Below are 16457 nucleotides of genomic sequence, written 5' to 3'. Positions count from 1 at the left end.
CATTTCGGTAGAGGTAGGGAGCTGGTATTGCTGTTCAGGACATGCCGGTGCCCTACTCAGAGGCGCATGCGCGAGCTGCCGTTTTCCAATTGGGCGAGGGGAATCAGCGCGTCACACTACAACGGCGGTCTGTGGGGCTGAATAAGTGTCCGTACTCGCGAAGCGAGCGTACGGACACAGGGGACTCCGTACTCGCGAGGGTCCGTAAAGTGAAGGTCCGTATAGCGGGGTATACCTGTATACAGTGTACCTATAAATCATATACACTGCGATGATTGCTTAGAGAAAATGTCAATGTTATTCATTTGTATTGGTGTGTAAAAAAACAACTCAGAATTTCAATTAAGCACAAAATATATCAGTAGAAAACTGCAAATATGGTAATGTCTGATTTTAGCTCAGTATATAAAAAAACGGGGGTCTCCTTCGGCCTGTAGAAAAGTCCTGAATGGACTTTTTCTTCTCCAGTGTGGGTTGTACGCAGCACTAATTGGAGATGTCCCAGTCCACTCTGTAAGCCCCTTGTAGGTGCAGGCAGCTGACAAACCTACACTGCCCCTTGGCTGCAATAGGAAACTACAATTCCCAGCTTGCTGTGCTGCAAGGAGTATCGGAAGATGTGACTGGAGATGGACATGCCCTCCGCCAATGAGATTGAACACTGGAGAGGCGAGACTAAGGCCTTGCCCCCGCTGCCTGCTACAGCATCCGCTGTGGCGGACGCTGCGCTCACGAGAGCCCTCCCCGCAATGGCGCCGGGCCCGCTGCGAGGGGGGGGCCGCAGCGCTCGCGCGAGAGCTACTCCTGCTCTCAATAGAATTGAGAGCAGGAACTCGCGTCGAGCGGCTAGGCACACCCCCCCGGCGGTTCAGCCAATGAGGGCGAACCTGCCGGGTGACGTCATGGTCGCGCCCCCGTCACTCCTCCGCCATGCCCCCCCCCCGGTCTCTGCTCCTGCAGTGAGCTGCAGACCGGGGAATCGCCGGAACGCGCAGCCAAAAGCGCGGGTGCGCATTACAGCGCCGTGACCGGGGCCTTAGCCTAAGGAAGGTGCTCTCTAAGGCCACGCTGTAGTGCAACACGCCCGCTCTATGGGGAAGATGCTTTAAACCAGGGATGGCCAATTCCAGTCCTCAAGGGCCACCAACAGGCTAGGTAGGAAAAAAACAACACTATATTCTGGCCAATACGGTGTGTATGTATGTATGTATGTATGTATGTACACACACACACACACACACACACACACACACATCGCAAGAACAAATTACCATCGTTGGACAGAGATGGTACTCAACTGGGTTCCTAGAGAGATTAAAAGCCAAAAAAACACCCAAAAGTAAGATGGGAGGATGAAATCAGAGAATGTGTTGGAGCAATGTGGAGAAGAGAGGCTGTAACCGCAGTACCTGGGAGATCATTGGGGAGACCTTCACCCAGCAGTGGGGAGACAACATACATGTACAGTATATGCATGACAGATGTGAATGGATAAAAGTAGCCAAGCTTGTTATTATTTTAATGAACCACTCCAGTGATACCTTCTCTGGTATTTTGGAGATTGTATAACATGGATATAGTTTCCACACGTCTGGTTTTGTTCATAAAGAGAACCCTCTGCATATGGTGTCCATAGGGGAAAAATAAGTCTCTCTCTTTTGTCCCAAAAAGAGATATTTAGCTATGCTGTGCAATGAATTTTTAATTCTATCTATCTATCTCACAGATACAGAAGTCTTGCAAGAGCAGAGCTGTTAATCCCAATTAAAGACAGGCCTATTAAGGAGGGATAATCCATTTTATGTCAGATAAGTAGCAGTGTTGAATCAGCAGTATAAGTTTAATGTGTCTTCGTCAATGAAATAACAACTCAACTTGCGAACAACACACTGACCTAAGGAATTCTGGGACCAGCATCATTTATTCTGCAGAGCATCACCGTGAAAATACAGAACGTTTAGCTGCCTTCAGAAGTAAATGGATAAGAGGCTCTGAAGTTAATTCTGTCATTCTGGTGGGACCCAGTGCAGTAGGTCTCTGGATACGCTGCTCGCAGCGCTCAGGAAATATGGAGAACACAATGCTGGACTCGACAGCTGATTTGCAGCCGATGTGTCCCACCCACGACTGCGCGCGCACGCGAAGATGGGGGTACCTCCGCTTCAAGCCTCCAGACAGCGGAGCTGCTCATTGTCTCTTGTCTCTTTTATATTTATTTACCTTGTTAAGGATAAGATCTTTTTCAATTTTATCTAATTTTAATTGTAATTTTTTGTCTTTTTCCTTAAACAAAGCTGTTTCAGCTAACGTACCAATTTTCTCTTCAATTTTCTCTACTTCGGCATCAATTTCAACCAAATGTTTTTTTTGTTGTTTAACTATAAGATCCACTAGATCATGGGAACTTTTTTCTAGGATGTGATACCATTCTTCTAAAAAAGATTCGTCCTCTAAATCAAAAGGACGGATCTTTATATAACCTTAATCCTCTCGGGATTCTGCCATTAAGGAGATATTGTTCTGTAAATGTCAGATCCCAGAATTTTTTAGTGTCTCTAACCAACAGTTTTTCCAATTTTTCAAATTCGATATCTAGAATATTTTCTTCCCCTATAATATGGGTATCATCTAAATTTAGTATAGTGTTGAAGTCAGCAGTCCTCAACAGTCTCCTAGAGAAAATATTGGAAAAACTGTTTTCTATATTTGCTTCCTCCATGTTAGTAGGATTGGAGCTGCTAATTGTTTAGAAACAAACAAAGTGCGTGGAAAACAATAACAATAGCGCTCAAAACAAACCCAAAATATGATAATAATAATAATGATCACTATTGTGACAGTGGTAATGTGATAAATACAATCAGTGACAGTGCAAAAACAGTGATGGTGCACGTGCCTATTTAAAGTGCATATATAAGGTGAAAAAAAAACTCAAAATAAACTACAACCCTTGAAAAAAGACTGTTTCACTTGTCTTCTCATGGATAATTTTCAAAGCGTCAGGGGAGTTCGTCTCGAAGTCATAAAAAATAGAAAAAACATATCATAGTGCAAAAATGTTTAAACAGTGAAAAAAGTGAAATTTCTTCCAAAATGACTACTCACATTTTAAGTAGTCAATTTAGACAGTCATCCAACTTAAGGGGTGGATGCGCCCTATGTGTGAACAGCAGCCACCAATCACAACCTCCAAGGGAGAAACAAGAGAGAGACCATATAGTGTAGAGGTAATACAATTATATTGTCAAAACATGATTCAAGGCTTACACGTCATACGGTCGATGTGGGCACTCATATGTAGCAGTTGGCGGATAGCAATTCACTGTTACCATCCGATCCGGAAGTCCTAGGCGCACCGGAAGTGACGCAGCGGGAGTCTGGGAGGCTCTCGGCGTGCCGGAAGTGAAGGGACGAAAGCTCCGGTGTGAATACGAGTGTCTCCAGAGAGAGCAGAGGTGACCAGATACCCAGAGGAATCGCGAGCCGCTGGGCTATCCGCCAACTGCTACATATGAGTGCCCACATCGACCGTATGACGTGTAAGCCTTGAATCATGTTTTGACAATATAATTGTATTACCTCTACACTATATGGTCTCTTGTTTCTCCCTTGGAGGTTGTGATTGGTGGCTGCTGTTCACACATAGGGCGCATCCACCCCGTAAGTTGGATGACTGTCTAAATTGACTACTTAAAATGTGAGTAGTCATTTTGGAAGAAATTGCACTTTTTTCACTGTTTAAACATTTTTGCACTACGATATGTTTTTTCTATTTTTTATGACTTCGAGACGAACTCCCCTGACGCTTTGAAAATGCATCCTTCTCAATGCCATAAACTGCTGGCTGTTTGTGCGTTTTCAATCTCTTTTTTTTAAGTATTTCTTAATAAAACGGTGTTACACTATATTTGTTATTTTCTCCAATTTTGAGGTATCATCAGGAAGTCTCCCCTATCCTTATTGAAGAAATACTGATTTATGTAAGTGTATTTCCTATCGAGCTTAACCAAAGGTTTTATTGTATTTTAATTACTCCTGATTGTGTGTTTTTTTCCCCTTTATAATTTCATGTGTCCTGGAGTTAAAGTGGAACCATGCGCTGGGGAATCCTTTTCTTTCATGATTGTTAATTATAGAGGTTGGTGAATCACCTCTAAGATACTCTGGCAGCAGGACGCCATCTTTTATGTGGGACTGAAATATACCATTCGTCTTTAATACGGCTGGCGCCACTATTCTTTTTTCCCTTATCTATTGTTTTAATATTGTCACAGTGTATTGTATCTTTTATATCTAGCACTAGTTCACTTTTCACATCACAGATCATCTATTTATTCAGTTGATACACACACCAGCCCCAATTATCATCATTTATTTCTCCAGAGGCATCCTTCTTATATACATCTATGGGATAATATATGCATTTTTTAGTCTACTTATTTGCATTTGTGTGACTTTTTCCACATTTAAATTCATACTTTGTGCCTTGAATTTAATATATGTATTCTTATATATGAGGGATACATCCTCCTGGGTTTTTGCAGCAAACCAACTTCGCCAAGGAAAAAGTCCCGAATATTTATTAAAATATGATTCAAATAATACATGTTTTTTAATGATTAAGTTCAAATAAATAAGCATATTTTTTAGGATTGATGCCATTTATTTATGCAAATCTGTACCCATCAATGCGTGTTTCTGCATAAGTAGTATTTAATATAATGAAGTTATACTTTAATTATTGAATTACTAATTAATGTAATTATTATTAATTTATGAGAGAACTGGTCACTTTGCTATAACACCAGGTGACTTGCCCCTGTCATACTACTATACCTCATCGTATAGACGGTATATCTGGATGCCCATGGACTCCGTGAATAGCTGCCATGGTCCCGGCAGCACCGGTTCGTCCAGCTCTCTCCAAGCCTCCTGAAACTGACGGTCTGAAAATCCGCGCTCCATGATCACCGGGAACCCACCGGCGGCCAAAGTACAGAGCAGGCAGCGAAACGTCACGTTCCGAACCGCGCCTTAGCCAATCAGCGCGCTCCGAATATTCACCACAGCCAATCAGAGCGCGCATTTACTTCCGGGTTTAGTGCCAGGGAAAAGGAATCTGGTGCAGTGGGATTATGTAAACATATACAAACTGTATAAGGACTGACTGCATTAAAGGCATTCAATGTATAGTCCCTTTTAGGAATAAACTGACCCCATGCCATCTGTATTTAAGGGTTAAACAGCATGTTTGAGAAAACTCCAGGGACTCCTAGCACTTTAAAAGTAATATGGTATTTAATTGTATTTAGATATCTGGTTGGAAATCATATAATATTCCCTTAACCCCTTTCAGTGGCAGAAAAAAAAACCTCGCCTGGCACGGAAGGAGTTAATAAACATCAGTGGCAACTGTTAAGCCTCCACGCCCGTCATTTTTAATCCGGCCGAAAACCAAAAATACATAATTAAACGTAGAAAGGTTAAAGGTAAAAGGCGGCAACCATAAAAAAGTGGGGTGCGGTTGGGATGGCACTTTTGCTTGCGACGTTGAATTATCCTGAAATATCTGGATATGCTATTTGGCTGCAGCGACAGAAACTGTTGTTCGGTTTATGGCGTTTCTCCGGTTGGAAACGAGTGCGTCTGCAATGATTGACAATGAGACTTAAAAAATGGACTATCCATGTATGTATGTATGGCTTTATTTATATAACGCCATACAGGTACATAGCGCTTTACAGCAGTAATACACGTGACATAATAATATAACACATAGTGGGAATAAGCGCTCCAGACATAAAATAGGAAAAGGAGTCCCTGCCCCAAAGAGCTTACAATCTATGTGGTAGATGGGGAGAACTTACAGGGACAGTAGGATGGTGTGCAGGTCAGTTAGTCTGCAAGGGGCGAAGGTCAGTGCATACGAGGTGTATATTATCAGCCACGGAGCTACCCATATGCTTTGTTAAGGATGCGTGTTTTAAGATAGGCCCTAAAGGTGGATAGAGTGGGTGGTAGTCGGATATTGAAGGGAAGGGCATTCCAGAGGTGTGGGGCAGTCAGTGAGAGAGGTGTAAGGCCTCGGGCATGCTGAGGCGCGCTGCTGCTCGGCAGTGAGCCCCTGCAGCCGCAATGAGAGCAGCTGTAGCAGGGCTCACGCTTGCGGAAGCGTGTGTTTTAACAAATATTAAGTTTCTGAGCTCGCCGGAGCGCAGGGCCGGTCACGTGAGCGGTTCACCCAATGAGGGCGAACCATCTCCGTGACGTCACAGCCCCCCCTCTCCCCCCCGACACGCCCCTGGACGGCGCACGGTCTAAGGCCAGGGAAAGCACCCGCTTTCCCTCAGCCTCCGTGCGCCTCAGCCTTAGGTTGCATCCATCCTAGAACACAAGTGAACTAAGGACATTGGAGTGTTTTATCAGTTTTATCAGTTATATGTAGCTGATAGACCCCTTTGCCAGTCATCAACATGATAAGCTTAGCTCCGTCACTTTGTTTCACGGAGTATGGATTGGTTCCATCTTTAACCAATCAGATAAACACAAGTAGTTGATAAGCTTGGATCCGACAAGTGGTTTAATCGCATGGGTTTCAAAAGCCCCGCATTTTATCTATGAAGAACTCTAACGCTGGGCACTTATAAGGTATCTTCATAACCCGCAACGAATCTACATTTCTCCAGGAACAACACAGAGACGCGATACTTTGGGCTCCATAGGTCCCCTGGATGCCGGCAAACCTACCGGTGAAGGGTCCGGCATTAAACAAAATCTCTCACATCAGTGGAGGATGGAAGTAGGGGTGCTGTGGGGTGCTGCAACCCCCTCCCCCCCCTGGATTTATACATTCTTACATTATAGTAATGTATGTATGTTACGGATTTTGAATGTACCGCACCCCCACCCAAATCAATTCGTCACATGGCAACGTCATCCGTTGACGGGGGAGGGAGGGGACACTTTAAAACCAGTACATTTACCGGTAATCACCTTTACCCCCAAGCAATCACGTGGTCGAGGAGATTTGAAAGGCTGGTGGCACTCAGGTGGTTAATGCATCACGCGCCCCTGTCTTTGTTTGAAACGTGACAGTGCGTTTGAAAGGCCCAATAACCCATAGACCAAGATTGACTAAGGAGCTCTAAGTTTTAGCACACCATAACTATTCAAATGGAGTGAATCTGGGCCACTGTCAGCCAGATGGATTTCTTTGGGGCATTTGAATGGGGGCAGTGTTTGTCAATAAAGTTTTTTTGTTGTTTTTTTTTCCCCCCAACATATCCCACCTTGTCTTTATCAGAGAACCAATGAAGAAAAGGGCAGATGAGGAGGGTGGACATCTGGTTGTACAAGATCACGCAGTGACATCACGCAGTGACATCACACAGTGACATCACACAAAAGAGGAAATGAAAGCCCTCCCAAGTCACTCTGTATGTCGGCGGATCAGCTATAACCGTGGATCTACATTAATATAACTCGCCGGCGTTACGTGCCCCTCCCCCGCCCCTCCGGAGGGCCCGGCCTTGTGATGTAGTGGCTACCTTCCTGGAGCTCACACAGGGTTAAGTCAGGCCAGCACTCAGCCAAGCAGAGGAAGTGTCTTTGTTATGACAGTGCAGGTTATGTAATAGTTAGGGAGGATTCTGAAACGCTTCCTTAAGGAAATGGGTCTTTAATCAAGACTTGGAGATAAGAGCCGCTATCTGCAGCTCAGTGATGGAAAAGGGAGTTAAAAAAGGAAAAGGCAGAACGTACTTTGGCAATAATATAGCAGACTTTTATATTATATATTTTTTGTGAACCGTTAAGGTTTTATTAACAACTTATTTAATGTGCGGTTGAAACCTATCCCAGTGTCACATTGCAGAGCCAGTATAACCAGCCTCACACTGAAGAGACCCAAAAGGTTGACATTGTTGTCCCTGAGTAGGGTTACTGGCTCTGCACTTCTTTAACCCAGGCTGTGCTGAAAAGCTGTGTAATGCGGCAGACATACCTTTATAGTGGTTCCATGTTAAAATGGATTTGAAGCAAAAGGAGACGCTGTGTTCTCATTTGTATGTCATTACCCAGAATCCCTGGCTGCAGTGGAAGCACTGTATGCGAAGAGATAATGGGGAAAGGCAGGGCTGCAGACCTGTCTAATACATGTGAATGCGTTCACAAGTGATATGTTTATTTGCTGTATAAAGAGTTCAGTACATTCTAACACACGTAAAATAAAATAAAAACAGAAGAATACATTATTAATGCTATAATTTGTTTCTAAAGTGCCGATATATTCCACAGCGCAGTAAAATGGGAGCAGAATGCCAAAAATGACCCGAACAGAATGGCGTACCAAACAACCCCTCCCCCCCAAAATGCAAACTGACATAAAAGGTCATTATGGTCCCGCTTGTGAGAGCGTACGATCCAAATGATACATACAATGTGGTATAAGGTATTTATGGTCTGGTAAAGGGAAAGGATAAAATAATAATTTGAATGCCCAATTAACTTTAAATATGAAATAAACCTAAGTAAATCGAACAGGTCAGAAATACATGAGAGATGAGGTTGAAAAAAAAGATATATGTCCACTGAGTTCAACCTATGTTTTAATTTACTCATCCTATACTTGTATTTATATGGATCCAGAGGAAGACCAAAAAATCAAAGTGAAAAGTTATACAATAAGGGGGGGGGGGATCATTATTTCCTGACTCTAGTAATGGCAGATTTCTACCTAAATGAACATATTTTTTTTCTGTTTACTTATTAGGTATATCCCTGTACTGTATACCTTTACTTTATAGGGGGGGGGGAAAGACGGCTAACCTTTTCTTGAACATATCTATTGTATCTGCCATCACAGTCTCCATGGGTAATGAATCCCACATTGTAACTGCCCTTACTGTAAAGAACTCTTTCCTTTGTTGCTGGTGAAATCTCCTTTCCTCCAACCTAAAGGGATGTCCCCGAGTCCTTTGTACTGCCCTTGGGATGAAAAATTCCCTTGAAAGTTTCTTGTATTGGCCTTCAATATATTTGTAAATAGTAATCATATCCCCTCTCAAATGCCTCTTTTCTAATGTAAACAAATCTAAAATCCTTTCCTCGTAAATCAGATTATCCATCCCCTTTATTCATTTCGTTGCTCAGCACATTTGTTTAGTTTCATCATGTTTTTTTTGATGGCAGAATGATGATGTCTTCCCTTCCATTCATACCCCGCTTTAAATATGATAATATCTTATTAGCTTTTGCAGCTACTTACTGACATTAAGCACTATTGCAAAGCCTACAATCTATAAGCACTCCTAGTCCTAAAGCCTCCATCATTTAATGTTGAAACGTTACTCATGAAAGAAAGTAACGTTAACTTACATTAACGTTACATTAGGAGGATTTTATTAATATTAGCGGAAATTAGTGCAAATTATATGCAAATGATTTTCCAATTAGCCGTGACCAAACGTTCTAGGGCGAGAGGCTTTATCCTCTTCAGGGTCTAGGACCTCCCTGAACGCATCCAAACAACGACAGCTACCCAACCACTAAGAAAAGCCATTGTTAATATGTGCTAAAAAATAAATGCGCCCAAAAAAGGAGAACATTTCAAATTGTCTGCCATTTTCTGCTTGGCCTCAACCCTAAAAAGTCTGTATATATTGTTGACGCAGAATGATGTTGCTACAGTAAATGTATCTGACACAGCACAGATGTTTAGTTACAGGCATACCCCGCATTAACGTACGCAATGGGACCGGAGCATGTATGTAAAGCGAAAATGTACTTAAAGTGAAGCACTACCGTTTCCCCACTTATCGATGCATGTATTGTACTGCAATCGTCACATACGTGCATAACTGATGTAAATAACACATTTGTAACAGGCTCTATAGTCTCCCCGCTTGCGCACAGCTTCGGTACAGGTAGGGAGCCGGTATTGCTGTTCAGGACGTACTGACAGGCGCATGCGCGAGCTGCTGTTTGCCTATTGGGCGATATGTCCTTACTCGCGAGTGTACTTAAAGTGAGTGTCCTTAATCCGGCGTATGCCTGTATGTAAGTTACCAAAATGTTCACAGTATTATTTATTTCCAAAGTTTTGGTTATTCTAAATATCACAAACAACCAAAATCCCAGCGAGCTCAAGAAACCCTGTCCTTTCTTCTATTCTAAATATCACACTGGTATTTGACATTTACTAACACTAATTCTAAATTTAAAAAAATTTAAAAAACACATGGCCGGTTTAATTTATTCATCAGGTATACAACATGACGCAATGCGCCGCAGTTGAGTGCAAACAACGAGCTGCCTCACTCATGAAGTCACCAAACGACCTTCACAACGACCTTCACACCCACCACGGACATTGTATGACGGTTTGTGCCTCTTTTTAATCACCAAAACGTTGACGCGCCCCCCAAACAAGTGATCAATATTATCTTCGTACGTAGACTCGAAATTCTTTCCTTTGTCACACTGAAAATATTCTCAGGAGCGAGATCTCCCCCCCCCCCCCCACCACCCACTACTGGCTGCGCGGCAGAGGCGCCGAATGTCACTGAAAAGGAAGCAGGAACGGGAGCTGCCTTCCTGCTGAGAGGAGTTTGCAAGTCAATAAAAGGGTGAGCGAGAGGAAAAAGAGGGGAACAGCGGTCAGAATATCGAGACAGGAAAAACAGAACGAGGAGAGGTGAATTAACCCTTTCAGCGCCCCCCCCCCCGTGACGTAGCTACTACAGCACGGCGTGGGATCTGACACCCTGCGCTTCCCTTGACGCAGTAGCTACGTCACCCCGCCCTCCCCCGCCCCAAGACAAAAAAACAATGTTTGTTTTCTTAGGGGAAATCGCGTCTGGGCGCGATCTGATCTGACGGAGGACTGATGGGAGGTGGGGGGGAGGGGAGGTGTGACGCCTCCTCTTCAGTTTCCCGTCGTCAGCGACGGAGCGGTCACGTCACTGCTACGGAGGAGCGGTCAAGGGGTCGCGTGTGCCGGAGCAGCCGTTGGCAGGGGAGCAGTGTGTCCCCGCCAGCACTCTTTATAGGCGCCATCCGTATATAAAAAAATGATGATTGTGTACCGCTGTACATAGAATTATTGCAGGCGCAGGTCCCTGCCCCGTGGAGCTTACAATCTATGTTTTGGTGCCTGAGACACAGGGAGATAAAGCGACTTGCCCTAGGTCACAAGGAGCCGACATTCTGTCTCATTGTTACCAGAGCCAGTGACTTTACTCACTGAGCGACACCATCACTGATTATTTTGTGATGTCAAGAGACTTCAAAAAGTAGTGCTACTTTGCCAGATTCATATAAAAATGTTAGCCTCTTTGATCTCATTTTATATCATATTTATGAAGAAAAAAAGGGGTGTTTTCTTTAAATAAGTCCGTTTTCCTACAAAAAAAATATGAGCGCAGCTGTGTTCTTGGCGGGAGAAATACAGTTGTATTACTGGATTGTAAAATACAAAATAAGTGATGCTCTGCACGTTTCATTTTTCCTGTATTTGTTTTTTTTTTTTTTTTTTTTTTTTTTTGCCGGTTTAAATAAAAAACGGCTTCTGTTATAATTGTTTGGAGATTTCTTAATACCATTTTTGCCCACGTGAATAATATTGAACTTTTTCCAATTAAAAGGTGCCATCAGGCAAAGCCGGTCAGAAAACAATCTTTAGTAAAAACAAAACAGAAAAATAAAAAAAAAAACAATCTAATAGGCTTCATTTAAAAAAAAATATAACCATGCTAATAGCAAATATTTTTCCTGCTTTCATTTTTTTTGCGTGTGGCAAATTAATCAGAAAGGGGATTTCTCAGTGGCCTTTAAATGTGGGAGTGTTCATCAATCAGTAGCCCACTCTGTTCTTGTTGAATACACCGTGACATCAAACAAAAGGGATCAGCCCGAGGAAATCAAACGCCTCCCAAGTCTCACCGCGTTTATATAATAAATTTAAAAACAGATTTTGTAAAAAAAAAATTTGTCAAATTTTGGCGGAAAAAAAGGCATTAATTACCCAGGTGTAACTCCTTAAATATGTATGTCTCTCTTTATTTATATAGCGCCCACAGCTGTACGTAGCATTTTACAATAAAGACAATAAAGTACAATTATAGTACAATAAGTGAAACAAATAAAATCACAGCATAGGAAAGGAAATCCCTGCCCCGGAGAGCTTACAATCTATGTCACTTGGAACGTAAGCTCTGCCGGGCAGGGCCTCCCTTACCCTCATGTTGTCTGTCATGTACTTGCTGCTCACTGTTTAAAAACGAACTTTACAAGATTATTTAAAAATACTTGTAGGTGTTGGGACTTTGGAGGGAAAAAAAGATACCAAACAGCCAGATTCCATCCCCTAAACATGTCACGGCCATTAGTGGGATGTGGTCCTTTGAGGGTTTGCCTCTTAAAGGAGCAATGGAAGCGGTCCAGCATTGAAGCAAGGGTAAGTATCTCCGGAAGCAGGGGGTCCCCAGAGCTGAAATTAATGGGGTTCAGCTCCAGAGGCTCCCAGCTTCACACCTATTCAAATAAAAACTTTCAGCTTTGTTTGTCGCTTTAAGTAAGATGACCAGATGTCCCGGTTTAGCCGGGAACATCCTGGTTTTTAGGGCTCTGTCCCGACAGCGCATGCGCAAAGAGCGCTTGCCGGCTGCTCGTGCGCACGGAGCAACCGGCAAACGCCGTTCAGGCGTGCGCAGTCGGCAAGTACCGATCGCGCGTGCCCACGAGCGACTCTTCGCGGCTTGCGCAGTCGGCGAGCGTCGACTGCGCATACGTGCCATATGTCCCGGTTTTTGCCGGGACAGATATGGTCACCCTAGCTTTATGAGACAAAGTCTTCAAACAACCTCTCCTGACTTCCTCATTCCCAAATCTCAACCTACCAAGAATTCCTATTTTGTGGTTTCCAACCTGTTTTGCCCGTATCTATTACTTCAGGGTTGGGTATAATACGTTACACGTTACTATAGTATCCCTGTTACTGTAGTGAGTGGATGTAGTGGTTAAAATTGTATGCAGAGCAGGGGTGGGAAACTCCCGTCCTCAAGGGCCATCAACAGGTCATGTTTTCAGGATATCCATGCCAGTGATTGAGCCACCTGTCCTGAAGAAGGGATATCCTGAAATCCTGACCTGTTGGTGGCCCTTGAGGACTGGAGTTGCCCACCCATGATGTTGTATGGGGTATCCACCCAATTACTGAGGAAATCAAACTAGGAAGGATGATATCTCTGATAAAGCTTTGATAATGTTTCACAAATGCATTTCTCTTTCTTTGAAATCCGTTACTGAGTGCCGGCTCTGTTTACAATGAAACAGGCAGGGTGGACACCCAATTATACAGGAAGTGGGTTACTGAGAAAGGTCTTATCTTGTGACTGAAATGTTGATTGTTACATAAATACACTTTCTTTAAGAAAGGCCAACACCCAACACGTTTTCTAGGGAATCTTTTTTTGTTGGTTGGTTTCTCTGGAAAGGTTTTAAACGTAGAACAGTTGCCATGTTACCACGTTGGTGATGGAATTTTTGGCAATTTCCTGGTTTCATGTCATTAATATATTCTACTATATACAGTATTTTGGAAAGTGGTTAGTCTGTGCGCTATGCATTTGGACACCTCTTAAGATGTCGTAACTACATTTTGCATGATGGTTCCTGAGATCAAGGAACAGGTTTTTGTTTGTTTGGATACAATTCACAAATGACATCACTGATGACATCACAAATGACATGATCCGTTCACACAAACCTCAAGCTACTACTTAATCTTGGTCACTCTAAAAATTCAATTAGCAACATTAGCAAAAATACAGGAGCAGCCAAAGTTCTTCCCGCATGCGAGATCCTTGTTTGGGATGTCCCACAAACACGCATAAGAGGCTCACGGTCAAACACGTCAGGACCTCAGAGGCATTTAAAACCCGTCGGTTCAATGTAAATTAAAAACTAAAGTATTATTTAAACCCACTCACTTGCTTGTAAGCTTTTTATCCCACATGGAAAGAGAGAAAAAAACGAAAGTCTACCTATTTTCATATGGCCAATGTTGGAGGGATTAATCATTTAAAGGTCTCCATACATCACCGGAACATCCAATATTACTACTTTTCCTAACTGCATAGATACTTCAACCACTGGTAGACAAAGTCTTGTAGAGAGGACAGCGCTCCTCACCTTCAGTAACCTTGGGATGATCAACTCACCTTCAGTAACCTTGGGATGATCGCCTCACCTTCAGTAACCTTGGGATGATCGCCTCACCTTCAGTAACCTTGGGATGATCGCCTCACTTTCAGTAACCTTGGGATGATCACCTCACCTTCAGTAACCTTGGGATGATCGCCTCACCTTCAGTAACCTTGGGATGATCGCCTCACTTTCAGTAACCTTGGGATGATCACCTCACCTTCAGTAACCTTGGGATGATCGCCTCACCTTCAGTAACCTTGGGATGATCACCTTACCTTCAGTAACCTTGGGATGTTCGCCTCACCTTCAGTAACCTTGGGATGATCGCCTCACCTTCAGCAACCTTGGGATGATCACCACACCTTCAGTAACCTTGGGATGATCGCCTCACCTTCAGCAACTTTAGGATGATCACCTCACCTTCAGTAACCTTGGGATGTTCGCCTCACCGTCAGCAACCTTGGGATGATCGCCTCACCTTCAGTAACCTTGGGATGATTGCCTTACCGTCAGTAACCTTGGGATGATCACCTCACCTTCAGCAACTTTAGGATGATCACCTCACCTTCAGTAACCTTGGGATGTTCACCTCACCGTCAGTAACCTTGGGATGATCGCCTCACCTTCAGTAACCTTGGGATGATTGCCTTACTGTCAGTAACCTTGGGATGATCGCCTCACCTTCAGTAATCTCGGGAGGATCGCCTCACCTTCAGCAAACTTGGGATGATCACATGCACATGGAACCCGATGGAGACCACCAAATACAACTAGCAAGTCATCGTAATTTACGTCTAACACTGGTGATACATCATTGCTAAGGTAACCGAGTCTTAAATGAAAACATTTATTAAATAACACTTTTCTAACAGCCTCTCCAGCTGTTACCAAATAGTCCCTGTCATGGGCATAGCCACAAATGACATCACAGGGTGACAGCAGAGAGGCGCAGAACACTGAACATGGAAGAACACAGAGGGAAACCACGAAGTCCATTTCTTAGGATGATTTATCTTTATTAGTAGTACGGCTCAACCCCCTTATAACGCTGTGCTTGGGGTCCAAAGAATCACACCGCGTTATAAGCGGATCGCGTTAGAAATAATGTACCATTGTATGCATTGTACAATAAAGTATTTAAGATACCAATATTCGTGTTGTAAAGTATTCATACATACGAAAATTGGGAGGCACTCTTCCAGCGCGTTATAAGCGGATCCGCGTTGTAGCGGATCGCGTTATAACGGGGTTGAGCTATAGTACTTTCTTGATATTTTAAACATGCAACATTATGACAACAACATGAGAACATCCAGATTATTTTCACTTCATTGGGATGTAACTTGTCTCTAGGTTCATTTAGCGAGTGGCTGTGCAGTGTATGCACATTTGAGTTTGGACCCGATTGTCCGCCTAGCTTTCAATTATATGGGAATACACCTTCTTTATTACGGATGAATTTGTTTTGAGGAAACTGTCCTTGTGGACAACAACGACAGCTTCCTGTACACTTCAATTGACTAAACATATTGGAGGCTATAAGACCAGTTTATTTTTGCCGGAAAGATCTCTTCAAACATAAGGTAAGTAGATGACGGCCTTTTCTACGTCTAAAGAGCTAGTTTGGAAAGACAAACAATAGTGTTTAGATTTTAATTTGGTTTGGCAAATCCTCCTATTTCCCACTCCACGCCCTGTGACCATCAAAGACTTCTAAGTGGATGGAGAAAAAAAAAACCTCCCAAACATTTCCTTTCAGTGTGATGTTACTCCCCAAAAAATTGATGAGTACATAGAGGCATCGAGAGCAGGGCCATCTGCTCTTCCTGCTTAGACAGTATAACTGGCTTTCTGCTGTGTGACACAGTAACATTGCTCCACATCAAAGAGGAAGCCTTGGTCGGCGAACACTCATGAATGCTCTTTTTGGCTGAAATAACCATACTCGTGTCTATTTATGGATTGGGATTGAGGGAGCCTATTTGCTACTGTGTTTTGTGAATAGACACTCATTATTCAGTGATTTATCAGCGTGATTTGTAAAGCTCCAACAGCAACTACTGTATGTCGAAAGGTATGTAAACTTTCTTTTAAACTCCTTCTTTATGTTATGTTGCAAGCAGTCATGTACGTAGCACAAACAGCGTGTGTCCCAGAGTTAAAGGGGTCGTTCTATATCTACCTGAGCGTAGCGTGAACATATTTTCAAAAGTAGAAGCCTGAAACACATGAAAAACATTTTTTTATTAAAC

At 43.1% G+C, this 16457-nt stretch overlaps 2 protein-coding genes across 5 annotated transcripts in view; one reads left to right on the top strand and one right to left on the bottom strand.

Annotated features, from left to right (window-relative positions):
• The window catches only part of PCTP (phosphatidylcholine transfer protein), a 25182-nt gene extending 20159 nt beyond the window's left edge, over positions 1 to 5023 (bottom strand). For all 3 annotated transcript variants that reach the window (XR_012789824.1, XR_012789825.1, XM_075579889.1), the window contains exon 1: positions 4837 to 5023. Coding sequence is in view for 1 of the 3 variants with exons in the window: in XM_075579889.1 (XP_075436004.1) it covers positions 4837 to 4965 (129 nt within the window). In the remaining 2 variants the exon portion in view is untranslated. The remainder of the gene's footprint in view (positions 1 to 4836) is intronic.
• A 10982-nt stretch (positions 5024 to 16005) lies between these two features.
• Positions 16006 to 16457, top strand: part of TMEM100 (transmembrane protein 100) — a 30523-nt gene continuing 30071 nt past the window's right edge. The window contains exon 1 of one of the 2 annotated variants that reach the window (XM_075579888.1): positions 16006 to 16279. The gene's annotated coding sequence lies outside the window, so the exon portion shown is untranslated. The remainder of the gene's footprint in view (positions 16280 to 16457) is intronic. The other variant, XM_075579882.1, reaches the window with a different exon arrangement.

Source organism: Ascaphus truei, chromosome 22 (genome assembly GCF_040206685.1).
Source record: "Ascaphus truei isolate aAscTru1 chromosome 22, aAscTru1.hap1, whole genome shotgun sequence".
Taxonomy (NCBI): domain Eukaryota; kingdom Metazoa; phylum Chordata; class Amphibia; order Anura; family Ascaphidae; genus Ascaphus; species Ascaphus truei.
This window is presented reverse-complemented; position numbering and strand designations above follow the sequence as displayed.